Raw genomic sequence first — 27,239 nt, forward strand, 5'->3', positions numbered from 1 at the left:
AAATTTTTTAATTGATTTTAGCTTTTGCAACAGAACAAACTGAAATGGATGTGCTAACATGTTTTAGAATCTGAAAGAGCAGTGGTAACTTGTCTCATGGTATGGGAGAGAGTCGGAACAAGGTGTAATCCATGTTTTGTTTCATTTTCCTGCCACCACTTGGGGAAGAAATAGGTCCTGTTTACACAAACCCAGAGAAATTAATTGCAGTTAAATACACAGCTTTGCAGTTGGAAAACTCCGTAGTTGGCATGGAGTGTGGCAGGTATATCCTACCCAGAGCTTTTCCACAGATTACTTTCACAGTCTGACCCTTTTCCCTTTCTCTTCTCTATAGATTATTAATTCGGTGGTATTGCTGATTCTGCTGAGCGCTCTGACTGATCCTGACCAGTACCACCTAACCAGTGCTGAATTAGGGGGTGAATTTGAATTTATGGATGATGCCAGTAAGTACAAACTGCCTAAATGCTAGTACTCATTGCTCCAGCATGTATGTAACTGTCCTATCATTTCAGTAATTATTGTCCTTTATTCATTGCTTCACCTTGGTATCTTACAGATATATTTTTATTGTGAAAGGTGTATTCATGGCACAGTTCAAATTGGTTACCTAGTAGTAACCTTATCTGTTACCTATTAGTAATCCATCTGCTCTGCTGTGTCCTGGCTTGGCAGGGCAGAGCCAACCCTTGACATGGAGATGTTATCCCTGAGCATGATGCTGAAAGCCCCAGGGGTATTTTGCAAGACACAGGGAGATATGGAGTCTCTGCACCTCCTAGCACCATGTCTGGTAGTGCCTGCACATGCATACGAATCCATACTGCTGTTTCTGTAACTGGCTGAATGTATTCATTCATGTTGTATGTATTTATACACCCCCCCCATGTGCACATGGTATGACTTGCACAAACCTGTTGTAATAGGTGCAAGTATAAGAATTAACTGTATAGTCATAGGCATATAACATAAGTGATAACACAGGGCTGCATCCTTTTTTCCAAAGGACATTATAGAAAATCTTCAATACAGTTTCAGGGAAGGATGAGCCAGGCCATTTATATCACCTGCAAAAACCTCCTGTCCTTTGTGAACGCTTCTTTCTTCCATGACTGTTTCAAACTATTTGCTGATGTTTGGTTTGTTGATTTGCCATTTAATAGGTATCTAGAAAAGTTTTCCCTCGATGTGATTTTGATAAAAATGTCTCTTTATTTTCATTTCTGCTCACAAGATTGTTACGTTCAACGTTTCTCGCAGTAATCTGAAACAAGGTCTCCTACTAGTTACACTGGTGTCTTGCTGCTCATAATCGCACCCATCTGCAGCAAAAGGCTCAAAGGCCTTTGCTCATTCCTACTGAAGTCAATAAAAAATATCAGTAGGAAGAGTAGCCCCACATGTGAGAAAAATAATTGCACCCATGGTGTGTCAGAGCTGCTGGGTATCAGTTAAGGGATGCTTATTTCCACAAGTTCTTTAGTGCAGATATGCCTTGAGGGCCTACATTTAATTAATAATAAGGGACAATTGCTACTTTATTGTGTCTTCATTGAAAAACCACCTACAACTTCCAACTAAAAATCTCTTTATATAACTGGATTTAAGAAAGTAAGGACCATAGTAGATACAGATGGGCTCCTAGCTGATTCTGACATATTAAAACTGACTGCCTTGTCCTAATTCTCAGAGATTAACCTTGGTAATGACTGTCTGTCAGTGTGGTTTTATATAGCCGACATCAGAGGCCTGCCAGTGCCCAAGGCTTTAAAACAGTAATTCTGTTTTGTAATGCAATAGCTGTCAGATCAAGTACATTGGGGATTTCCATCTATACTTGAAAATTGTATTTTCTATATTTTTTTATTGAGGCTTCTGAAGTGAACCCTGCAAGACTGTAAAAGGATGGCTTGTGGGCCAAGCGACCTCATTTCCATTCACTAAAGGGAACATTTTACAGGCAGTTAAATTACGAATGAACATTTGAATTAATGTCTCCTTCTATTCTTTGACTCCCTCCAGTTTAATGCTTTACTGAGTAAAGGCAGCTGAATCAAGCTGCTGGCTTTTATAGTTACTGGAAATAGCTGGCAGGAGATAATTTATTTTTCTTTTTTTTCTTTAAGTATGATTATATTTGTTCAAATCTGAGGAAATGTTTTCTTACAAGATAAAACATCAAATTTCCACATGCTCTTCTCTTGTCCTACTTTTACTTGTCTTTTTTGAAGAAATGTTTCCCAGGTTAGCTACATGTGTTGAAATTCTTAGATGTGAAACCATGAGTACAAAATACAGGAAGATACATCAATTTTTGTGCTAATGAAGGTCCCAAAGTTGTTATCTATATGTACTTGTGTTGACAAATAATAATGATGCAAATACTAGTAGCCATTATTCTCATTACTACTTTTTATGCCCCTATCAATGGCAAACCAAAAAAGAATGCAGACACAGATTTTGCACATAAAATTGTCACTCCCTTTCCCTCCCTCCTCAAGTAGGCTCCTTCATAAAACATCTGAAAATATCAACTGGAAATAAACTTATCAGCTGGGTCATAGTAGTGGGATCATGGCTAATGTGAAGTTAATGACCAATTTCTCTTGACTTCCAAGAAACCAGGATTCCCCCAATATTTGTATTCATATTTATTTCTGGCTGTGCTCAGGCCTGGTTTATGGAGCATTTTCAATTTTCTGTTCCAGCAGTGGGAAAAGTTCCTTCCACATACAGAGCCAGAACCAGTCAAGGGCAAACTGCTTGAAAATGCCAGTGCAACATCAGTTCTTCTGTGAATGGCTGTTCAGCCTTAATTTCAGGATTTAGTGTGGTTCCCAAGTCATTACCAGAGGCTCCAAAATGCCTGTTCAGTTAAGCAGAGGAAGGATTTACCTGAGCACTTAGAAAAAGCTGTCGCTTACAGCTTTTCCCTTCTATTCTACAAAAGGAAACAAGGGGGAAAATAATCTGCCAAGACTTGCCATGCAGCAGATGGGCGTACTGGAAGACACCAGCATGTGTGGTTTGGCTGGCTCTCTGAGATGTATGTCTGGGAGCCAGGGAAAATGCTGGGCTTCCTCCTGTACTGGATATTCAGCTGAGCCCATTTAGTCTCATCTTTCTTTTTATTATTTCCTTAGGGCCTGAGGGAGTTTATGAACTAGAAGTTGGACTAGGAAAAATTAGAATCGTGTGAGCTGCCCAATGTAATACTGCTGCTGTTAAAAGACTAATAATGCCTCTGCAGGAGATGGAAAAGCCCTATAAATCATTTTGACTTCCCAGAAGGTTTCACCTGAGCCTCCTGCTCAGCTTCTTGAGATACACAGAACATGATCCTGACACAGAACATGATCCAGCCCAAACAAGCAGCGAGTCTTGCTTGGTTTTATTTACTACCTTCAGAGTGTCACAGATGTGTGCGATACTTCATAAGTGTTATGACAACTAGAGCTGAAATGTTATGTATGCCCTTTAGATATTGATGGGAACTTTGAGACTGGTGTCAGCAACCCAGGCCAAAATCATCCCGTATCCCGGCCGTGGGATGGGCGGACGAGACAAGCAGAGGTCTCAGGACAGGGCAGGGTAATGAGATGGTCTCGCTGCAGAACGTGACATGCATCTGGGGCACAAAAAGACTAATTCAAATAGAAACATTTTTATAAGAAAACCTACAGATAGCAGGCTTGAACTCCTGTGGCAGGTAAAGGGTAGAGTACATACCCTTCCTGCCCCAATCCTTCAACACCACCTGTTGTAGCATGAGCCCCATGTCACAGGGAGGGGAAAAAACTAGATCCTTGCCCCAGCGTAGCATATTCAGGGCTGCACCTTCCCCTCTAGCCTTGTCCTCTGCAGTAAATGAGCTGGGCTTAAAGGGGCAGAAAGCTCTTTCCTTCTCATTGGCCTCCCTCCTTTGCTGGAGAGAAAATACCACCGCCACACAGGTTGCGACCCTGAAGGCTGCACGGCATCTCACAGTAGCGGCACTGAGCTCCCACAAGCAGCTTGGAGGAGAGAGCGAAGCAGTAATCCTTAGCTAGCAGTAAGGAGGCCAGGCTGCTGAATAAATAAGGCTAGGAAGGTGGGCAAAACTGCCTGAGGATTGTAGCTTTCTGGTCCCTCCTGTCAGAGCCATGAGCCTGTGATTTACTGCAGAGCTGGGGCAGGTGATGAGCTGGAGGATTTGAGGTCTCCATCACTCCACACAGGTCTTGGCTCAGGGACTGGCCTTGCTGGCTGCTCCTCCCTGTCCCTGCAGCACCTGCCACAAGCCTCCTCTGCGAGAGGAGAGGGGAAGGCAAGGAAATGTTTGTGAGATGGGTTCGAGGGAGATCCAGCTGCAGAGCTTGCATGCACACAAGCACCCCATGGCAGGAGATCTGCCCAGCCTCAGCAGCATCTTCTCCCCAATGTTGCAGGAAGGTAGGATCTCACTGCAAGGTATAAGAGGAAAAAAACCCAACTGGTTTCTTTAAAACCGAGCTGAAAACTCAAAAAGCTGTCTAGAACAATAGGTTGTGTAACCACTGTAGCAGCCCAAGTACCACCCTTCTAGCCATGAATGCCAAGGAAAGTACAGCATGGCTGGAAAGAAATTCACACACCCCTGTTAGCTTCTCATTTAATGTGCTACATATCTAGTTTCATTCTCATTAATTGAACCCAACACAGCTCAAAAAACCCAATGAAGCCTTAAATGAGAAAGAACCAGCCTGAGCCTAGTAGGACTTGGCACAGTGGAGCACAGCTAGAGACACAGAGATGGGGAGCACAAGTGTGTCAGACCAGATCTTCAATGTCAAGTTTATCGCAGTTTGCTAGGCTCTGGCTCTGAACCAATACTGCTGTGGTCATGAGCAAAGCGAGGTCTGTGACTGCTGCATCTGCTGCAAATGACAATGACAGCAGCTTCCCCTTGGATACGGTGAGTAAGTGACTGGGATTAAGAATGGACAGAATAAATATATGAGCAGTGCTTTCAAACTGATGGTTAAAATAAAAATAATGATCCAAGATCCTCTTTTATAAGAGGTTCAGTTGAGGTTAGTGGCTACAAGCAGCCATTTCTGCTTTTCTCTTTTTCTTTCATTACCTCAATTGTACCTGGTCTATTCAAAATAATTTTGATTTCACAGGATGTATGTGGGCAGCCAGAACAAAGTACTACATAAATAAGTGTCTGAAGAGGCTGCAGCACCTTGTATCAGTATGGGTTTGTTTTTTGGGTGCTTCTTCCTCCTGAGGGAAGAATTCAGATCAGCTCTAACAAGCACAGCACAGCTTTACAGCTCCTAAAAAGCTGGAGACTGGTCATGGCAATGCAGCTCAGATGCCTACACTGGATGTCCGGATTCTCTGTACAAAGAGGTGAAGGAGGTGTCTCTGAAGAGCAATTTGGAGTGAAGAGCAATTTGGGATGCACTGAGATGTCAGCTCCCCCTGATTTATAGGCAGGGAGCCCAGCTGCCTCCTGATGGCATTTCCAAGTGCTCACAAGCTGAGCTGGGAAAAGCCACCAGGTAGGAAGCAGTGAGTGCAGGGGTGCACCTAACCTCAGCGCTGAGTGCTGGTGCCTCTCCTGGGTGAGATCTGCTTATCTGGACAATAAGACAAAGATTCAAGCATTTGCACTGTGAGTAAGGTTGTCTGGACTCCAGGCCTTCATCAGGCTACCATGGTTTAAATGTGCTCCTCCAAGTGCCCAGGAAAGGGGCCCCATCCATTAAATTAGGAAGTAACGTGCAATAGGGCTTATTCTGTTGCATTTGAGTCCCTGTGCAATCACAAGGACAAAATCTGGGGGCAAGAGTGAGAGAGCAAGAGTCCTGAAAACCAGGACACAGGCAGTGTCCTGGGAAAGGGGAGACCTGGGTTCCTAAATCCTTAATCCTACCATTGGTAGACACGGTACTCAAGGAGCCTGTAGCCCGACGTACATAAGCACTCTCCAGAGATGCCCTCACCAGCCAGCCACAGTCTCCTCTTGCTCGTTTTTCTGCCAGCTTCTCAAGTCTCAGGTTCCGCTCTGCATCAAGGGCCAGCAGAAATCTGGATTAGTGCCGGCAGGAGCTCTGCGCTAGTGCAGATTTGTGTTCCTTCAGGTGGAGGAGGGTCAAGGACTGGGTCCTTTGTCTTCTACACCTGACCTGAGCAACCTGATCTGGTTAAAGCTGTCCCTGCTCACTGCAGGGGGGTTGGGCTAGATGACCTCTAAAGGTCCCTTCCAACCCAAAGCATTCTATGATTCTATGATCGTACTGGTAGGCTGGAAAAAATGACAGACCAAACTTAGTGTCTGTCCTTCTTCTTCAGCCATGACCCAGATGAACCTGCATTGCTGCCTGGTGGCAGTAGGTGAGACCTGTCCACAGCTACCAGATGAGGACCTTTCAGGGACTTTGATGCAGGCTCCAGGGCACCTACCCAGAACCTCATTTTGATGCAGCCAGGGAGGTGGAGGGACTGTCCCTTGCTGCAGGACAGTCCTCATCATGTGCTGGAGTTAGATGTTGTGGCAACTCTGTGATCAAATGGAGGCATCTTCACACTTTGAATGCCTCCAAAGTCAGGCAGTGATGGGTAATGAACAGGCTGAACTCCATCATGTATCTGTGCGTCTTAAGTCCACCAAATGTCTCATCATGACAGGTAGTTTAAATGCACCTGGTGACAGCAATGTGAGCAGCAGGTGGCTCACAGATACCCACAGAGCTGGGTTCTCTAAAGTCATGTCCTATGTACCTCATGTCCTCTCTCCTCTTTGTGCACTGGCTTAGCCTCAGAAAAGTAGTTGCAATGTTCAGTTGTGCTCCCAAACTCACCATAAGGTTGGGTTCAGAAATACAATTCTGGTATCCTGACTATGGCCTGTAATGATTTCAAGGGATGCATATAGGAAAAGATCAAACATATGTAAGTTTTTTCCCCAGGACCTCCCTCTAGCTGTTTGTGGCTTAGGAACTTCTTAAATCTAATGAAAAGTTAATTGAAAGCTGTGCGGCAAGAGAAGAAAAAGATAGGAGTCCTGTAATTACTCCAATCAAAACCTTAAAGAATATTTTCCTTCCTTTACTACTTCACCTTTCCTGACAGTTATACATCTTCATTAATAAACTGTGTATCTCTGTAGTATTCTTGGTTGAAATGAAAATTTCCAAGGTGTTATTTCTGCCCTAAAATGCCTCTACCTGCCAGTTTTGCTTTTAAAAATTCGTTTCTCCTTTTCCAAAGTTTTGAGAGATGTGTGAGCAATAGCATACAGAAGCTATTAGTACAAATACAATCTGTAGTGCAGAAAAGAAGACACTTTCTGACTACAGATGTCATCGTCACTGGCAAAAGAGTTTTCTAGTCAAGTCTGCTGATTTTTGAAAATCATCAGGAAAATTAAACCAGTCATGGCTTCTCCGCAGCCTCATAGAGGCTGTAGAGGCTTGTGCAATGTAATCGCTGCCTGTGCTTCTCATATTTAGGAGATTTCCCACAAGAGCCAGAGATTTCCTCCAGCAATGGCTGAATGATGCACCTGCCCCCATCTCCACCCCACTTCCCACCCTGGCCTTTAAGATGTTCTGCGTAAGGCAGATGGCAAAATAACCGAACCAAGCTCTGAATTTATCTGCAATCATATTGATGTGTTTCTCTTCCAGATATGTGCATTGCCACAGCAATTTCTCTTCTTATGATTCTGATCTGTGCAATGGCTACATATGGCGCATATAAGGTAATTCTTTATATTCGGTAAAGACAGGAATCAAGTGAACTATACAACTCTGTAGAAACAAAATTAAGACAATTGCTTTCCAACACTTTTTTGTTTAGTTGTATAGCTGAAAACAGAGAGAAAAAAAAAGGCAGTCAAAGAGGCAGCAGAACTAATTGCTTAGATCAGTGGTATCCCAGGGCCCCGTGCGGCAGGTGGGAAGGCTGCCCTGTTGTGTTTACTGTCTGCAGTTTCAAATGTCAGTAAGCTGTGGGGAAATTGTGAATTCAGAGACCTGAGTCTTGTACCTACCAAAGTTAAGGAAATTTTTTTCCATTCACCTGCCAAGCCTGTGGTTTGTCCCAGTATTAATCCTATTAATTAGGGGAAAAATTGCCATGTGGTTTCTAAATGTCCTAGTATAATGAGTTGTGGGACTGACTTACACCACACATATTACTGCAGTTCAGCAGCCAAGCTGGCTTGGCCAACTCTTCTGCCTGAATGTCATATTTCTTTTAGCTGATTTAACAAGTTCTTTTCTCTTATGGCTTTACGAAATGTAATGTATTCTGTCAGATATTGCTTAGATTTTAATGCAGAAAGGCATATATCCTATTTTAGCTTGTGGTTGATGAATTTTTATTTTATTTCCTTTTTAGCAACATGCAGCCTGGATCATCCCTTTCTTCTGTTACCAGATCTTTGACTTTGCTCTCAACACATTGGTTGCCATCAGCGTACTTGTTTATCCCAGCACAATTCAGGACTACCTCCGTCAGCTGGTAAATCACTCAATGTTCACAAGCCGTTGGGAACTTTGGGGAAAAAAAACTGTGCAAGGTGCACCATTTGTGCTGTATTTCTATCCAATGGGCTCCTATTGACTTCCTATGCAGTCCTTGAAAAGTCCTCTCAGTCCTTGCTAGTGTCTGTTCAACATCCTTGCAAGGTTACATTACTAACTTATTACAATATTTGTGCAGTGCTCTAAAGTTTTGCAGTGTTGTGGAAGCTCTCAGCACTATTTAATTAACAATGAGATTCATATTGCAAGACATAGATAATAAGTCATTGCTTTTGGACTCAGAGTTATTGTGTTCATATCCAGTGGCTTATTTTTGGTGCTATTTCAAGGATGTTTTGTTGCTCCTTTTAATTTACACAGATTTCATTAGGCAGGAGTTTGGTTCAATGAAAGTTTGTTTTTGCTAGAAAATATTTTTGGATTCTGTCTCAGAGACAATTAGAGGCTCCCTTCTTGCCATGGCCTACTTTGGCCAAATATCCATAGCCAGTATTGCATAAGCTTACAAGATATGATTGCAACCACCTAAAGAAAAGACAAGAGCCCACCAGCCTCTGTCTCATCACAGGACCATCTGCCATGTCCGGCAGGGTTCAGGTGGAGTTGCGGAGCTCTGGGAGAAGCTAATGGTGCCTCTGTCTCTGAAAATCTGCCTTGAGAACGTGAATACAGATTAGCTTGGCTGTGAACTTTGTTATGTGGATGGAAAACTAGCTAGGGCAGTATAAATAACAGGTAATGAGAAACAGCAGGCAGATAAGTAGCCGCACAAATCTGCAGGAAGAGGCAATGTGTCAAGACAGCGGGAGCTGGGATGCATCAGGGGCCTGTTATCCTGCGCCTTATTTAACACCAGCCTGCATTCACGGCTGATGCTACACTGGAAGAGAAGCAGAGGAGTAATTCAAAAGGTTCTCAGAGGTAAAAGTGAAAAAGAGCAAATAGGCCATAGCTTGGCAAGTGCTTGAAGGTGGCACTGCTGCTGGCTGGACCTCTCCTGCCCATCCTTTGTCTGCAGTCCCTCGCTTCTGCATCGGTGCCAGCTGCACTCTCGTGGCAGCACAAGAGTCTGTGTGGCTGCAGGAACTCCCCCCCTTCCCAGAGCATGAGTTGTAACCCAGTTTTATTCTGTCTTGGTCACTGTACAAGAACATGACGGGGACATGAGCAGGCTGGGAGCTGCACACAGAAAGGCCCCTGCTCTTCTGCTGCAAAGCTGGTGCCACCACAGCTGGAGCTGGCTTACCAGGAGGGCAAAGAGCAGCCAATTCTCTCAAAATGTCTGCTAATACATCAGTGTTGTTCCTGCAGATAAAAATGTAATAGGCCCTTCCGTAGCAGAAATACAAGGAGCAGACCTTGGAAGGTATTGGGAACAGAGCAGAGCATTTCGTGAGCTGCATTGCTGCTCTGGAGCATTAAAACCTCTGGTTGCACACATCTTTGTCTTGATGTTGTAAATCATTTTCCGGACTGGTAATGAAATGCCGCAAGATTTCAGGAGTGCTAAACTGTCAGTGCTGAAAAGGGCAAGGGGGATTTCCAGGATAATTATAGGCTGATTAGCCTGACATTGCTACCAAGCAGAATAACAGCAGTGCTGAGATGAGAGCCAATTGATAAAGGATTAGAAGAGAGGAATATGATTAATGACTGCCAGCGTGGTTTCATGGAAAATCAGTCCTGCAGGCAAACTCATTTTCTGTTACTGACAAGATTACTGGCTTCGTCAATAAAGATAGGCAGGGGCATAATAGAGTGTTGTAAGACGTGTGACTTCGCAGCATGATACTCAGAGCAACAAGAAAGAACTGGATCAATAAAGGATGTATCAAATGGATTAGGAGAGGTTAGCTGGCAGACTGCAAAGGGTCGTGGTCAAGCCGACCATCTGCCAATGGGTTTCTATTTTGGGTAGAGGAAGGACTCCAGGAATCAGCACTAGGTCTCAAGCTCTTCCTGACTTCCATTAATAACCTTGGTACCCAAGAGGCCATTCGTAAAGGTTAGCGTCACCCTTGGGAGAGCTTCCCCAGGCTCACTGTCTGGAGAGATCAAGTCCTCTTGCAGGAGGTTGTGAGCAGGAGCCTAATCTAGCTGTTCTGTGTCATTCTCTGAAAGACCCTATCCCTGCATTGCCCAAAGTGAGCACATCTCTGCATTTCCTAGAGTCAGTACTTGTGCCTTTTCCGGGCAAAATCACTTCTAATAAAACCTGTCACTGACACAGAGATTAATGAAGAAGTAAATAACACTAAAGACAGAGCCATTAATCAGAATGAGCTAGACTGACTGAGAACCTGAATTCAGTCATTAATGTGTGTTACATTGCTAAATGCAAAAAAAATGTAAAAAAAATGAGGAATATAAATAAGCATACAGTATGGCAACTGTACCTGGGATGTAGTGACCCTGTAAACAGTCTAGGGAACTAAGTGCCAAAAAAAGGGTCCCCAGGCTTTTTGCTGTTCCCGAAAACTGCTCGTGGGATTTGTGGACAATAATGAACAGTAATGGAGAGGAGACTTCCCTTTTCAGTTGGTGACACAGGTTTTGTCTGTCTGTTTCTGGGTGTAAAGAACAATGCTTAAAAGTCAGAAAACATGCAGAAAAGTTCCTCCAAAAACTATATAAAAGCTGGATACATTGTAGCATGATGAGAGACAATCAACTTTTCCTGCTTCATTTACCGAGAAAGGAGACCAAGAGGTAATGCTGTTAGAGTTTTCATATGCAGAATAATGAGGTATTAAAAGGTTGTTTAAATTAGATAAGAGGCATAATGATAATGAGTAGCTAAAAGCTAGTCCAAGTTAAGTTCATTTAGAAACAAGGAGTCATTTCTATTTTATCATTCACAGTGGAGATTAGTGATTGGCAAAATCTACCAAGAGCTGTGGTGAATTTTGTACAGTTAACGTCACCTGTTCAACAAAGATTTGAAGCTGTTTTGAAGCTGTTCTGCATCAGCTTTGAAGCTGTTTATGCCTCCTGTGTCTTAGCTGTGGTCCCACGCATGAGTGGCTCAGCAGGAATCCCTTGGACCCTTACCTGGAAGGGCCACAACTGTTGGCAAAAGGACGTCACATTTGGTTCAGCAGTCTCTCTGAGTGGGCAAAAGCAAAAGGGAGAGGTGAAGATCACATCCACTGGTATCAGATACTCAGACACACAATGAGTTGAAACCGAAAACAAGCTTTTCAAATTTTTAGCAATAACACCATCAATGCAGTGCTAGCACCCAAATATTGTTAAACAGGCTTGTACCCATGGACTTGTTTCCCTACCTTTTAATAATACTCATGGCAGATATGTTTGTCATATCAAACACCATGTTTAGAGCAAGACTGCAATTAATACCCTTGTTCCCATAGGTGAGACCTGAGTCATGCCAGTTGGGTGTGATCTCTCCTGAAGATTTATAAATAAGCCCTAGAGTCATCTTGTCCTCACCCCCTTTGCAGAGGTCTGCCAAGGTAGGCAGAAAGCAAGGGAGGGAATTGTGTTTCTTCCTGGCATTCTTGCAGCTTTTGTTGTTCTAAACCTGCTTTGAATTTGGGGAATGATATTTTAGGGAGCACAGCTCCATAAGGGAAATGAAAAATCCCAATTGTTCTTCAAATCCATTATTGAATATCTGGAAGAAGGTATGCATTAGGTAATAGAATATATTTGGCAGTCTCAGAAGAACATTTTTTTCTTGCTCTAAGGTCAAAACCCCATGTTTTTAACCATTTCTTCTTCCCTAGACTAGTATCTGGAACTATCTATTCACTTCAGTGCACATCTGCCAGATTTCAGTCTATTAGTGGTGAATTGCAAGCTACTGTAAAACCCTCCATGTACTTTTAGCAAGATGATAAATGAGTACCCACCAATGGAGTAGGCAGAGCCCTAGCTGAAAATGTTGCAGTTGTAAAATACAGAACATTGTGTTCACCGGGTATTTGGTACTGTCAGCCTATATTGGCTGCTTCTTTCGGAGGCACAATTGTCTTTGGAAACGTTTTGTGGCCTTTTAATACCCAGTTGCACACAGGTGTGCCACTTAATTCCCATAAATTGCAAGAGCACCTCAGCATGGAGGGTCATGTAAAATAAGTAGATGTTACAAATCTAGCATTTGAAATGTTGTATGGCAATCACATGTGATAAAACTTTCTAAGGGTTATGTTGGACATCTTGGTCATTATCACTGTCACTAGAACAACAAGAACCTTCACGTACAGTAAATCCAGAATGTGTAAAATAAAAATTATTTTGGTTCTTGGAGCAGTAATGGTCTAAAGCAGTTTGACCTAAAGCACATTTCTTTTCTTTAGTCCCGCTAAACCTTTGATATATGGGCTTTCTAAAGCCTTCAAATTAAACACTTCATCTTCTGTCATCTGACAACAGTATACAAAATGAATTGAAGCAGAGGTGCAGAACAGGCTAGTCTGCAACTGAGTTACGCAAAGCTGGTTTTTATTAAAGTACAGGACTATTACAGTTCATCTAAAGAAAATTTCAAAGTACATTAAATAGCTTTACTATGGGACTACCTGAAACGCTGCTGTCTAACAATTCAGGTGGTATCAGTCATGCCTTGAAATCCTAGGGGAAATGTCTAGAGAACGTAAAAGACACTAAAGCTAAAGAATTTTTTCCTATAAACTAAAGCTTAGAAAAGGAATATCCTTTCTGACATTTTTAATGCCATTTTAAATTCCAAAGAAGAAGTACTACTAACTTCATAGCAGAACTTTAAAAATTCTACAGACACCTTACTGTTTTCTTTCAATTTTGTAAGACTCTGATGCTTGGAGGATTGTAACTGTTGAATGAGTACCCACTATCTTTTAAAGTGGATTTTTTTGTGGTCCAAGGGGAAGGAAAACATGAAAGGCTGAGGGAATGAGAAGGGGCTTCAGCCTTGGACTTTTTATTCTTCTTGTGCATTTGTACAATGTCAATGCAGTAGAAATATACTTCCCATGCAAGTTTTAGATTCTTTTTAATTGTCTGATAGAGCTTTGTTATGTATAAGCAGTAATTTCTTTTTAAATTGAAAGTTTACCAGGTACATTATTATGCATGCAGCCCTCTCCATGTCCATGACAAGGTTATAAATGACACTTTAATTATGACTTTAGTGTGCCAGTGTGTTGCGTCAAGAGAGGCTTTGGAAGGTACCCAATTTATCTGTAGGTATAGATCTACCCTGTGGGATAGATTCCTGGCATCCAGCTGCATTTCATCTGGACAGCTTCTTCAATGCTGTGTTTTTCTTGAAATTGTAAATCTAAGTCTAATGTCTAAGTCACCTCCAGCAATTACTCCACATAATCCACCCCGTGACTATAGTCACTCAAGCTTCACGATATTTGGAATGTATTGGGTGCATCACATATGTTTTTGGTAGTGAGGATCGTCGAGTATATACACATCTTGTGGGGATACTAGATGAGACAAATGTTTCATCATAATCCAAAGCTTAAAATATAAAGCAATGGTTAAAATAAGACACGATACAGCAAGTATTAATAAAACAACTACAGGGTGAAGCATCCTATTTAGAACTCCTGTTGCAGTTGGTGACCATCCAAATAGAGTGTCCCACCAATGGTGTTCTCCGTCTTTCTTCACTCTTTCTAAAACATGGTAGATCTCCTCAGCATCATGATGAATAGTGGTGAGAGTTCTGTGTCCATTTTTTCGGATGTGTTTTAGCAGTACGCCAGGGCATCTACTTCAGTCGCCAGGGCATCTACTTCAGTCTGAGTCTTCTTTGAGATTCCTGTGAACACAAAAAGAAACAAAGCGTGCTCGGTTGTATTTAACCAGCAGGGTTAAAAAGAGGGTGAGATCCACCGGGTGCTAATCCGGTGTACTTTTCCACAACAATCTTTAGCTTCCCATGCATAGGGGTTTTTGGGGGTAGTTAATACCATTGGTACCATTCCAATCTGAAGCATTTTCACCAGAACGTGCAGGGGCCGCGCTTTACTCAGATGGTCTTTGTTAAGTAGTAAATGACACTGCGAACAGGCAGTTACTACTTGTTCACATAGTTTAACTGATATGGGCCCTCCTCGGGCTATCCCTTCCCGATACAAGTCGGCTCGTCGGTGTGACCACGCTTAACATGCCGCCATTCGAGTAAACGCTCCCATTCTTGGTTATCATTTACAACATCAATCTGTCGCAGCCGCGTAAGGCTGTCTACCTGTTGATTGAACTGAGCAGAGATAGAATTTGATTGATCATGTCCTTTTAATAATGCCTCTTTTTTCTAAGTCCGTTACCACCCGTCAATCCCCATAAGTGCTGCTGCTGGCAGCGGATACTGCCGAACATTAGTGATTTTAGAGGGGGGTAGGGGTATGGATGTTTGCAACAGACTCAATTTCACTATGCCTGATTCCTTTTTCATTTCTCGCGAAACTCCACACAGTTCCGTCAGGGAGTTTCCACATCTGTCCACGTAATATATCAAATCCTAGAATGTTAGTATATGAGGCACCAACTAACACCTCTGCTCTGGTTAATCTTTGTTCTTCTGACAACCAGAGTGAAATCTTTGCAGTAGCGCATTCCTTTTCCACACCACTAATTCTGGTGAATTTAACCCTATGTCGGCCAGGTCATATGCCCAGGGTTCGTGCTGTTTCATTTGTGATTACTGACATTTGGGCCCCAGTGTCAATGAGAAAATTTACCAATGTTTTTCAGGGTCCAACAGGAATAGCAATAATAGGATCAGAGACTAAGAGGAGCAGCATTGCTAGAGTTTAGAATAGTAACATAAACACAGCATTTCCGTTCGCCATCCTGCGGGGTGCTGCAAAAGAAAAAGAAAAGAGGAAAAAACTGTTTTGGCGGGGATAGTCTGAACAGGTTACCCCTTTTATGACACATGATAAATCCACCTAGTAGTAATTCTATGTTTTGTACCACTGTTATCAATAGTTTCCCAAGCAAGTGTGTCACGAGGTTTAGTCAGAGTCATAGGCACATTTCTAGCGTTGCCATCCATGGGTGTGCAGCTGCTTGTAGTGTGGCTGTTAAGGTTGCAATATTAGGGCGTGCAGGGGCTGTGTGGAGTAAATGCACTGTAGCCTCCCAATCTTTATCAGGGTTAGGATTAAGACTTGAACTAAAGGACCATATACTACCATCTGCAGGATGCCATGTTCGGCCATTCAAAACATCAAAACCCAAAATATTTTCATTATGAGTTTTCACTGCAAAGTGCGTAGACAGCATGCATTTTTTTGCCCAGGAGCCATAAATTAACCTTTGCAGTTTGATGAATAGTACTTGCTTCATTCACTCCAGTAATTTTAACTCTTTGCCGTCCGGGTCGTATACCCAGCTTCTCAAAAATTTGTGGTCCTGTGTCTATTAGGAATTTTATTAATTGTCGTAACCCTAGGTTGACGATTAATGGGTTAATTTGTCTGATGTTATGACCAGGATTTTCAGTTTCAACAGATGGATCACCCCATCCCATTTCTCACCCATGATTTATGATGTCTGACATGGGAACACCAAGAGGGCCACGATCATACATAGCCTGGATACAGGCAGCTTTTGTAATAGCTGTGGAGAGTTCATTTAGGGATTTAACAGGTATTCGGATATGATTCCCTACTCCACCACGAGGTCCAGTAGTTTCTTCTGGTTTTATAACGGACCTAGCTACATATCTAGGGGCATTTGCTACAAACATCATGAGACAATCAGGGAGACCACGAATAAGAGGAGTTAATTGTGCCGGGTCGATAGGGGTTAACATTGGGGATTTCCTTAACTCGTCTCTTTCATATATTGCTTGTATGCAGGCTGCTTTCTGTACTGCTGCAGCCAGGACAGAATAGCCTGTGGCTTTAATCTCCAGAGGTTCCCCTCTCTCCTGAGGATCTATGCCACCAGCCCAGTATGCAGCCCATGCAGTTAAGGAATAATTATGCTCCCCCAGCGTGGTAGTTAAAAATACTCCTGGTCCCCACAAGCCTCCTGCTTCTTCTTCACTTAACATAATCCGTTCTCTTCCTTCAAGAGAAACTCAACACACATACTCAACTTCCAATTCTCCTGACCGCCTTGAGAATTTCTCCTGTATTTTTATCAGTTCTGCTGGTGACCATGGGATTGTTCACACAGTAGTGCGGATTTCATCACCATCACCAACAGTGGTCCCATTTTTAACCAAAGGTCATAAAGAAACCAACTGAGGCTCAGGGTCGGAGGTCCCTTCGACCTCATCATCATCATCACTGTCAAACCAAATATCACCATCCCAAGTTTCAGAGCTTGCACTATGCATCAATCTGCGAATCTGCTTAACCAGAACAGAAGATTGATCTAACAGCCAATTAACCCTTTCCAGCAATTGTTTAAGATGATTATTCTCATTCACAAGTTTATCAACTCAGGTTCCTAGCATTTTTCCTGTCTCCCTCTCAAAAACCAATGATTACTTCAACACCTCATTTTCTGATTTTAAGGCTGTATATTCTACATCAGAAACTAGTTTGGGAGCAGGGGTTTCTTTAGCCTCTTGCTGAGCACAAGACAAACAAACTCCTAACACTGCACAAATCACACCTTTACCCTTTTTCACTCCAAACTTCTGCACCGCCTGACACTGCTCAATACGTTCTACCACTTTCTCTTTATCCTTCAAAAATTTCTGAGCCCACTCCTTCCAAAATTTCTGAGCCCACTCCTTCCCAGCCTGAGAAGGGGCACATTTGAATCTTTGCAGCAGTTTATCCATGGTAATCCTGCCAACTACGCCAATTTTTTCTGTTGCATCAAGAGAGGCTTTGGAAGGTACCCAATTTATCGTTATAAGTCCGGTCGCGTTCAGTACACTGAACTATCACGATTACGGATTCACAAATAACGTAGGCACCTTTCGTCTAGTCGTGCTGCATGAACTATCACGGCCACACTTACAGCGTCTGGTCGTGTTCAATGACCACTATCATGGCTAGACCAATAAATCAAAGCAATTTATTAAAGCAACAGACACACAGGTTCTTTGGATTACCGGTGATAAATTCACTGACTGCAAGGCACATGCAAATACCAAAGCTTTGGATAGTACAGATGCATCAAAGGACCTAAAAGTGACTCTATAGAGGTTTCTCAGTTTCCCGGGGTGGGGGGCACTTGGTATAACCAAGTGTTCGATTCTTACCCAAAGGTGTCCCGATGCGGGGGAAGAGAGGCTCAGCCCGTCGACTGATCCCAGAGGTCAGAGTAGTACACGATGGTATCTTCCCTAACATCCCCTCTCTCTTAGGCTAATTTATAGTATTTTTACACATCAGGTGGAGCTTGAGGGACTCTAGTCGTACATACTTTTATTACGATTGGTGTAAAACTTTCTCGCTTCATTTTAAAGGTATAGGCTTGGAAAAATTCAGAGCGCAGGCTCAGTGAGGAGTGGTCTCACCTTAGAGGTGGGTAGGTTTTGGGATGGAGGTGTGTTTTGGTATTATAATGATATTATAATGAGCAAAGTTTACCAAAAGGACAGCATTTTGTCAAAATCATGACAGTTTGTTGGCTCAGGGTATCAATTATGTAGCTTATCGGTGCTGTGGTCCTCTCCTGAGTCCCTTATCACAGAGCTTGGCCGTGGTGTCTCCACACCACTCCTCCCTCTGGGCAACTCCCCTTAGAGCCAGTGCACCAGGCTCCCCTGATGTTGCCAACATCCAAGGTTGCAGGCTTAGGGAACTCCCTGTGGGATAGATTCCTGGCATCCAGCTGCATTTCATCTGGACAGCTTCTTCAATGCCGTGTTTTTCTTGAAATTGTAAATCTAAGTCTAATGTCTAAGTCACCTCCAGCAATTACTCCACACGGTGCCACACCACAACAACTGCCTCTTGTTTGTATAGGGAATTTCATCATGTCCTGCTGCAAAATCACTCCTGTATTTCCAGTGACAGGCTTGATTTTTCCCACCCAGCCATATTTCAGTCTCAGCTTCATCAAACCTTGCACAACATTTGACACTGAGCTTTGCCCAGAAGTTGCAGCACTGAGTCCAGTGCCGGCGGCCTTCCCAGCAGCAGGATTTCAACTACTGGTCTCCCACAGGAGAGCTAACCCCCAGCACAGGAGCAGAATTTCTCTTCCCACCTCATACACCCACGTTGGTGTTTAAGCTTATCACTGAACTTGGTGGAGGGCAAGGTGTCTTTGATTCATTTGAACCACTGTTGGTATTGGTTTTCCGTGGGAATGAATGAGATTTTTGGGAGCAGCTGTTGCCATGGGAGGATCCCAAGTGCCTCCTGACGGCACCAGCTCCATGATGGTGCCTGCACCAGGTGAACCTGGAGCCAGCCAAGATGCTTCCCATCATCTTCCTGCTTCTTTGCCAAAAGCTGCAGGTTTTAGAAATTGCTTTTCCTACTGCACTGAAGAGGTTTGTAGTTTTGAGTCCAGATTAGGTGGCTCATAGGCCAGCCTGGGCAAGCCAGCATTAAACATCTTCTAGTCAGCAGGTGCCACCAGCCTGGTTAACAAAGGGAGTTTCTTCCACACTGACCTGCTGCCCCGGGGGCTATTCATCACAGCCCCAAAAGCTTATTCTCCCACACAGCAATCTGGGAAGCCCCAGGAGGGGGCAGCTTTGGATTTTGTGCCCTGCATCAAGATCTCCCGGGCGTCTGTGGGTGGGGTGACCACCGCATGGGTGCAGCACCCACCACCTCGCTGGGGTTTGCTTGTACCTCACATCTCTTCAGGACAGAGACCCAGAAAGCTGAGTGCAAAGGGAACAAAACCACAGCATTTGCTCCTCACGTGCTCTCCTGGCTTGCTGCTTTCAGTACTGAATTACTGTCCTTTCACCTGAAACACTGCTGATGTAAGGGCTGGCCCAGCGCTGCTCCGCAGCACATGCTGCTCCCAGACTTGGCCAGGGCTCATGGCTCCAGCAGATTTTCCTGCTCTTCAAGGTAGTGGGACCTTTCTTGGTCATTTTCTTGCCCTCCTCTTGCCCCCACGCAAATCCCAGTTGAGTTGATGTCTGGAAACAGGCCATTAGGTTATGGCCAAGGCCCCAGCATGCAGTCATCCAGTCTTTGACCAGTGATTGCTCCCCAAAAACCAGAGTGTAGGAGGACCAAAGCCTCATTAGGAGTTTTTTATTACATTCACAAACTAGTTTGACTAGTTTTTTAATGGTAGGTCAGTGCTAAAAAAATTGTTTTGGGGCAGTTTTACTGTAACTGTCCTTAACTGACTAGACCATGTGCATGGCCTCCCTCCTGCAAGCAGGAGGGCAGGCTGTGGCATAAATACTAAAATTTTCTGCATGTAAGGTTTGTGTTTATTTTTCAGTGCATCTTTTCTTGGCATATACTCTTGCTTTCTTGGTCTCCAGGTGACTGCATCCACTATATTTAGCAATAATCTTCTGTGGGGAAAAAAAAAAAGAAATGACTTACTGAATTATGGCAAGCTAGTTTCCTACAAAAGCTATACTTCAACAAAGAAGATAACGTGATAAAAAATTCAGCCGTGAAATTCAGTACAGGAACAGAAACGTTGCTGTCAAGAAGCGGAAAATGTGCTTATGTAACATTTATCAGCAAACGGTTACAGCTGCTGTTGATGTTAACCACTCTGAACGGTTCATGGAAGCACTAAATAAAGAGCTATTCTCACTAGCAGCTGTCCAAAAAAAGGAGAATTTCCTGATGCAGTGGGCTGAGATCTGGTATAAGGGGTATTAAGGAGTTACTCTGGATTTACACCATCATTGCCAAGAATACAGTTATAGCTCGGTCTAGTTAATTGTTCTGACAAAGATGCAGAGCTGGCCTGGTTGAGTAATTAGACCTGTAAGGACAAAGGGGGTTGTGTGTGGAAGGAGCTAATGCATTCAGTTATAATGAGCTACTGTTGCAGCAGTGTTATCTTTTGTGGAGAACAGCTCTGTCTGTGAACAATGGTTTACTCTAACTGAAACAGGAACTTGTGCCTTGCAATATTTCAAAATGATTTGGAACATTCATTTTAAAGGGTGTGTTTTCTTGAAGCAGTAACAAATATAGTAAAACATTTTCAAACGTTGTTTTTCAGCCAGTGATCCTCAGGTGTTTCACAATTGTAAATCACTAGAGCCTAAGCTAAGTAGGAAGAAGTAGGAAGAATAATTTTGTCACCTCCATTTCATGTATGAGATAACAGAAGGACCTGGAGCACATTTCGATTTGAAATCATGACATTGCCTGCCTGTAGGACCCATGCCTCCACAGGGCATGCACTCAGACAGCAGCACTAAGAAGTGCTCCTGAAGAAGTAGTTCAAATTTAGCCAAAATAAGACAGAGCAGAATAGACCCAATGCCTTTTGATCAAATATTTAGGTGAAAGGACCCTGCTGTCCAGATATTCCTGCATTGACTTTCTGGAAGGAGCTGCCACTGGTCTTTGGCAACCAGCGCCAGTATGAGATAATGATCAGTTAATAAGTACAGGAGTTGCCTGCCATTGCCGAAGATGGCAGATTTCCTGCTGCAAAGCTCCTAGAGAGATGTCCTTTGCTAGTTTGTGTCAGATACAAAACCCATGTGCACAGAGGAAAAGGCAGCCCACACCACATACAAAGCAAAGCACAAACCTCTCAGCCCTCTGGTGAACGTTTGGCAGCTGAGTCTTTGCAATGCCTGTCCCAGCCAAACTTACCGAAACTGGTTATTGGTGCAGAGAGCTCCAGATTTAGTAGATCACAGCAAGTTTTGTAAGCTGTTAATTATAGAGTGCACTAATTGAATGGCTCTTAAATGACTCGTGAGATTAACTTACAGTGTTTTGCTTATTTTTGCTTATGCAGCCCAGCAATTTTCCCTACAAGGAAGAGATTATGTCTGTGAACCCTACGTGTCTGGTTGTGATTATCCTCCTTTTCATAAGTATCATTTTGGCTTTTAAGGTAAGTGCATTACTGTGTATAAAGTTTACTTTTGTCATGGGTGGAATGTCCCTTGCTGGGAGGCCTAGCTTTAGCATAGATCTAGGGAACTACAGACCAGATAGCCTAACAGCTGTACAAAGCAAAGTGATAGACATTATGGAAAAAAAAAAGCAGAAAATCTCATAGACAAACACATGAATGTATAGGCCACAATGGAAAAGCATGATGCTTGTAGGGGGAGCTCATGACACATAAATCCTTTGAAGGATTGGGTTGTCCAGTGGACAAGGAAGAGCCTGTTGATACAGATTTCTTGGTTTTTCAAAAGGTGTTTGGCAGAGTCTCTCATCAAAGGCTTTAAAAAACACCCTAAGATGTGTAGGGACAAGCAAAAAGGTCATCCCACAGACTGTAGCTTGGAAATAGAGAATAAGGATAAATTATCAGTCTTTACAACAGTGAGACCCATGCTGTTTGGTACATTCATAAAAGTTCTGGGAAGGGGAAGGAAATCTAAGAACATTTTTTTGCAGTGTCATTCAAAATAGGGAAAACAATCAGCCAAGAAAGCTTTGCAGAAGGATGTCATGGCACTGAGTGACTGAGCAATGAAATGGCAGAGAAAGTCAGTGGTGATAAATTCTAAGTGGTGGGCACAGAGGGAGCACAGTGTTGTTTCACAAGCACTGGTGGACTCTGAACTAAGCATGACCACCTGAAAAGGGATCTTGTAGCTGTAATAGATAGACCTGTGAAATATTAGCTTACTGCTTGGTTCTGGTCAAATGCTAAGAATATTGAGAAAGGAATAGAGAAACCAGAAATCAAAAGAGTTCTTTGCCAGTTTTGATGCCTACAGCCTCTGGAAGCGTGCATTCATTTCTGGGGCCCTATCTCAAAAAGGATGTTGCAGAGCAGGTAAATAGATCCAAACAATCCCTCCTGGGAGGAACAATGTAAAGGACTGTCACATCAGGCAGCAAAAGGGGGCACAGGGAGTGATGATTTAGCTTTTACTTTCATTATAAATAATCCAGCCACCAAGCCAGGAAACATGAAATTGCTACTCTACCCTTAATTGGTTTAGTGGTGGACTGGGTAATGTTAGGTTGATGGTTGGACTGGATGATCTTAAAGGTCTTTTCCAACCTAAACGATTCTATGATTTGCTGTTCTGCAAACCTCGCGGGTGAGAGGGCTAGAGGTGGCAGGTACCAGATGAAGGGGAGATGTAGCATTGCCCAGCACAGCCAGAAAGGGCTCATGTGAAACCCCCACACCCAGGTTCATGGTCCAGCAAGGTCAGCCCCCACTTGCTGTGCAGGGCAGAAGTCCAAAAGGAGCTCAGAATAAGATCAGACAAATCAATGTATGAAAAACAACCACGTATGGTTCAGCTGGACCCCTGAGCCTTGGACCTCTTGGAAAGTATGCTGGTATATTTGCCCTCTTCTTGCACCCTTCTGCAAGCTTCTTCCTGCGCAGTGCTGCTGTTCTTGTATTTCTCGTGTTACGTTTTATTTCAGAATAGTTCTTGCTCTTTCTCTGCAGAGCAATTATGCATTAGTCCCAAAGAGCCACAGTGACACCAGAGATGTTGCTTCTAGACAACACATTTGACAAAATGAACAGGGAAAGGTATTGTGACAAAAGAGGTATATTAGATTATTGAAGCTACTTCAAAATTGAAGAAAAACAGATAGGGTATTTTAAGGTGCTGTTGGAAGTGATATTCACTTCTGTGATTTAGAAATACAATTTAGCCTTCTGGCTTTATATGTTCATGGCCGTACTGTTGATTTTGTTTGCCCCTTGAAGAAATATGTACAAATGTAATAAATACATAGATCTGTCACGTGCCACAAGGGATGTGCTCTTTAAATTCCTCAGATGCAGGCATTAGCTCATTTTTACGCCAGGTGGGTCTGGTATTTCATCAACTAAGTATGGCAAGGAAGTCTCAAGCTTATAAAAAACCTGCAACTAAAATTGGAATGGCAAAAATACTTACTACAGAAAAAAGAAACCTAAGAAATTAATAGTGCAAAAGAGTTGTTTCATTTTCAAGTGGCTAACGTATGCTTTTTCCAAGAGTATATGTGGCTCATATAATGCTCATTCTAGCAACATATTATTGTGCAAATGAGTCACAAAAAATATGACTCACAAAGAAACACATACTAAATTCCAGTTAGGATTTTATTTTAATTTCTTGTGTTTCCAGAAGAGCTGCTATGCAGATTCATGGAATCTGCTCCATGAAAAGAAAGCTGGACACTATCAGATGCGTCACACTTTATCACTGATAGACTTAACAGATGGTATAACCATGTTTATATACTGAAACTGAAAAGGTACTGTGCATAAAAATATGCCTGAGCTCCCTCTCCCTCTGGAGTTCAACTAGAAATAGGGAGAGAAACCAAAACATTGTAACCTAGGAAAAGCTACAGTAGGAAAAGCTGCATTCAGCTGGTGGGAAATATGAAACGGAATCACGTAATTCCTCAGAAACATTTGGCATCATGACACTTTTGTTTTGGGTGAAGCTACAAGCAAAGAAAAACACTACTGAGCAGAAATCAAGATATAGCAGTATGAGATGGTGGGTTTGTGCTTTGCAGTCATGGGATTGTGAAAAGGGAAAGGGGACAAGAGAAGGGTAGTAAGCGAGCCAGCTAACCACGCACAAGCACTTGTCTTTTTAGTTTCTAGGATTTACTTGGATCCGAAGCAGCTAATGGACATTTCAGGCAGTTTCACACAGAATCTTTTTCGGAGTAGACCAAAATGTGTTATTCCATTTACTGTGTTTGTCTAGAAACTGAACCAGAGTTACATACCATGAAACATAGGTGTTTCCTATCTGGCTGAGGAAGGACATTCAGCAGCACAGATGTATTTATGTACATGTACACAGGACTTCAGATGGCATATAGCCAGCACAGTGGCTTTCGAATTGTGCCCTTCTCTGCAGCTGGTTTGGGGAACAGGGCCTCGGTTTCTTCTGGCCAGCCCCAGCTGCTGAGACAGAACAGTTGAGGCTTCAACCTCCCCCTCCCCACCGTGGGCAAAGCCCCCCAGGCCCAAATGAGCTAGGCTCAGGTGAGCACAAACACAACCAGAATAAACCTCTCCCCCAGGCTGCCCTGAGCACTATGCAGCTGCAGAGTATGGCCTCTTCTTCTCTTCCTTTTTGGCCTTTCTTTTTCTGGAAAGGAGGTAAGAAGAGATAGTTGCCAGTGGGGCAGCCGAAAGGTATTCCAGTTCAGAGAGATAAGCTGGTCTTCAGCAAACTGAAAATTAACCCTGGTCTCCGTAATATGTCTATAACTTGCATGTACAAGGTGTTGAGCCTGGAGAAGAGACCACTCTGCATGTCCTGGTGTTCTCAGCAGATGGGAAAGGGTGATGCAGAATCAAGTTCTGTGCTCACCCTGAGAGATTGCGTGTCTCAGCCCAGGGGGATGCATCCTGGCAAGGGGAACCCTGACCTGCGGCACATCACCCCAGTGCCTGCTACCTTCCCGCAGGGGCAATGGAGCAGCATCTGGGAGCATGAACACAGCCCACACAGCCAAGTTCTGATCCCCGCTCCCAGGAATGGTGCATACAGAGCCACAAGGTTGCCACCTGTTCCATGAAAGCCTGGGACAGGTCCCAGCACCAGGCTTGCTGGTGGCAGGGTGCTTATAGGAAAAGCATGTCTAAAGCAGGGGTCATTTGCTTTAAATTGCATACTCCAGTATCTGTGACTGTAAGCCAACAGATGATGTTCTGGCCCATATAAGGTGTGATTTAAAGTGTTGCAGGCCAGTGGTTTAGTTTGACATCATTAATTCTTTTCAACACAGCATTTCTTTGCAGTTATAAGGAGTGGTTCTTGTACAGCCTTTTTATACTCACAAGATACACATTCTAGTGTGCTGAGAAGATGGATTTAATTGCAGATTACTTCAGCACGGCAACCCATTGTTTCTCCTTCTGCAGCACCAACGTGTGAAATACACGTGGCCAACTGGTCCGCCATTAGCATCCCTCTGAAATCTTCATATAAATTTCAGTTTGCGTAGAAATCTTTATCTCATTTTTCACCGGTTACTGAAGACCAGCCCAGCTCTGTCAACAGAAAATTCAAAGCAGCTGGAGAATAAAACGTGACTCAGTGCAGACAGCTCCTAACCCGTGGGCACTCTGTTGGGTCTGTGGCGTTGACTTTGCGCTTGCTGCCAGTGAGGGAGCTGCCCAGAGGGCTGCTGTGACCCAGATTGGCACAGACTTTTCCTTGCTGCATTACAAGAAACAGCAGGATACAGCAACCTCTAATTTCCCCAAAGATGCTGGTCAGTCAGCTGCTTGGGCATTTGTCTGATGAGCAGAAGTCGTGCAGTACATTACTGTTGTTTTGCAGCTTAACAAGTGCATATGCAATAACAATGGCAAGAGGCAGGGTTATAAAGTTTTGTGGGTTTCAGTTCCTTAGGGGCTAAAGTCGTTTACCACCATTCAGACAGGAAGACTGAAAGCTGGTGGAAGTAGGCACAGTGCCTGTTTCCACACTCAGCCCTTCTTTCACGTCCATCCTTTCATGTGGTGGCTATTGGGGCTGCCCGCCCAAAAGACGTCCGTCAGCAGCCTGTGCTGTGGTATGTGTGAATACCATTAAGGGTGGATTAGGCTGAAGTGACTTAATGCCTTTTACGCAGGGCCCATTCCAAAAGTGAACATTGGTCTCCTGAGAGAAAAATTGATATATTTATATACTGCGTGTCCAGCCACACATTTTAAAGCAGCTTTTGAAACCTCAGCCAAGTTTTTCAGGAAAAAAATTGGTAACTGAATCAGCAATCCCATTGAATGGTGCAGCAGCATCAGTATAAAACAGTGATTAGGAACAAGTTTAAAGAAGAAGTTACAGCTTGAGGAAAATGAGTTTCCATGACTCACAATTAGCAGGCCAGCAGCACATATCCAAAGCACTTGGACAAGGACATGCTTCAAGCTGCCGCCACTCTCAGCTGTATGTGGGTCAGCATCTTGGGGCCAATTACTTGGTGTGTGAAGGCCGATGACCTCTTTAATTCAAGGGCTGGAACAGACCTCACCCACTGAGAAATAGCCTGTGCATGCAGGATCAGGGCGGATTAGAGCTAGGGCTCAGAGCTGGAACAGCTGTAGGTGTTCATTGTGGGGTTAAAAGTGTTTTATTCACTGCATGTAACAGAACGGGAGCATTCAAAAATAAATCTCCCACTAGCTTCTCCCAGATAAGACAGTATTATCTGAAAAGGGGCTTCCCTCATTTTGGATTTTAACAGGAGGAGTATGGAAATAGGTTTGCAAATAGGTAGGCTTAATGTAAAGGGCTTGTGTCCCCCAGAACTGGACATGTATATGTATACGATGTATATGTATGTATATGCCTTTATACCACTTGGTTCAATAGCCTAGAGCAGGCTTGCATAGCCTGCAGCTCAGGCTGTAGAGCCAGCCTAACCTTAAGACTCAGCTCCCTCCAGAAGACTTTTACTCTCCCCATTTAATGGTAGAAAGTATTGTCAAAGTCTGCGACACCTCCAAGTCATCCAGGGTCTGTAAGATGCCATTAAGAAGAGGAAGCAAACTTACTGGATTTCAGCCAGCCTAGCTGACCCTGGTGGAAAAAACTGGAAAAAACTGTTCCCGATCTGCAAGCGAGCCATCAGTGAGTCATGTGGCATCCTGAAAAACCCAGCTTGTGTGTGACAGCTCTGGAGAGAGAGGAAGCATGGGGCAGCTCAAAAGGAT

At 43.4% G+C, this 27,239-nt stretch overlaps 1 protein-coding gene across 1 annotated transcript in view; it reads left to right on the forward strand.

Annotated features, from left to right (window-relative positions):
- The window catches only part of LAPTM4B (lysosomal protein transmembrane 4 beta), a 66,995-nt gene that overhangs the window by 16,469 nt on the left and 23,287 nt on the right, over window positions 1-27,239 (forward strand). Inside the window, exons 2-5 of the mRNA XM_075706060.1 lie at window positions 338-449; window positions 7,662-7,735; window positions 8,377-8,499; window positions 21,372-21,470. Coding sequence (XP_075562175.1) covers window positions 338-449; window positions 7,662-7,735; window positions 8,377-8,499; window positions 21,372-21,470 — 408 coding nt within the window. The remainder of the gene's footprint in view (window positions 1-337; window positions 450-7,661; window positions 7,736-8,376; window positions 8,500-21,371; window positions 21,471-27,239) is intronic.

Source organism: Pelecanus crispus, chromosome 2 (assembly GCF_030463565.1).
Source record: "Pelecanus crispus isolate bPelCri1 chromosome 2, bPelCri1.pri, whole genome shotgun sequence".
In the NCBI taxonomy this organism is placed as follows: domain Eukaryota; kingdom Metazoa; phylum Chordata; class Aves; order Pelecaniformes; family Pelecanidae; genus Pelecanus; species Pelecanus crispus.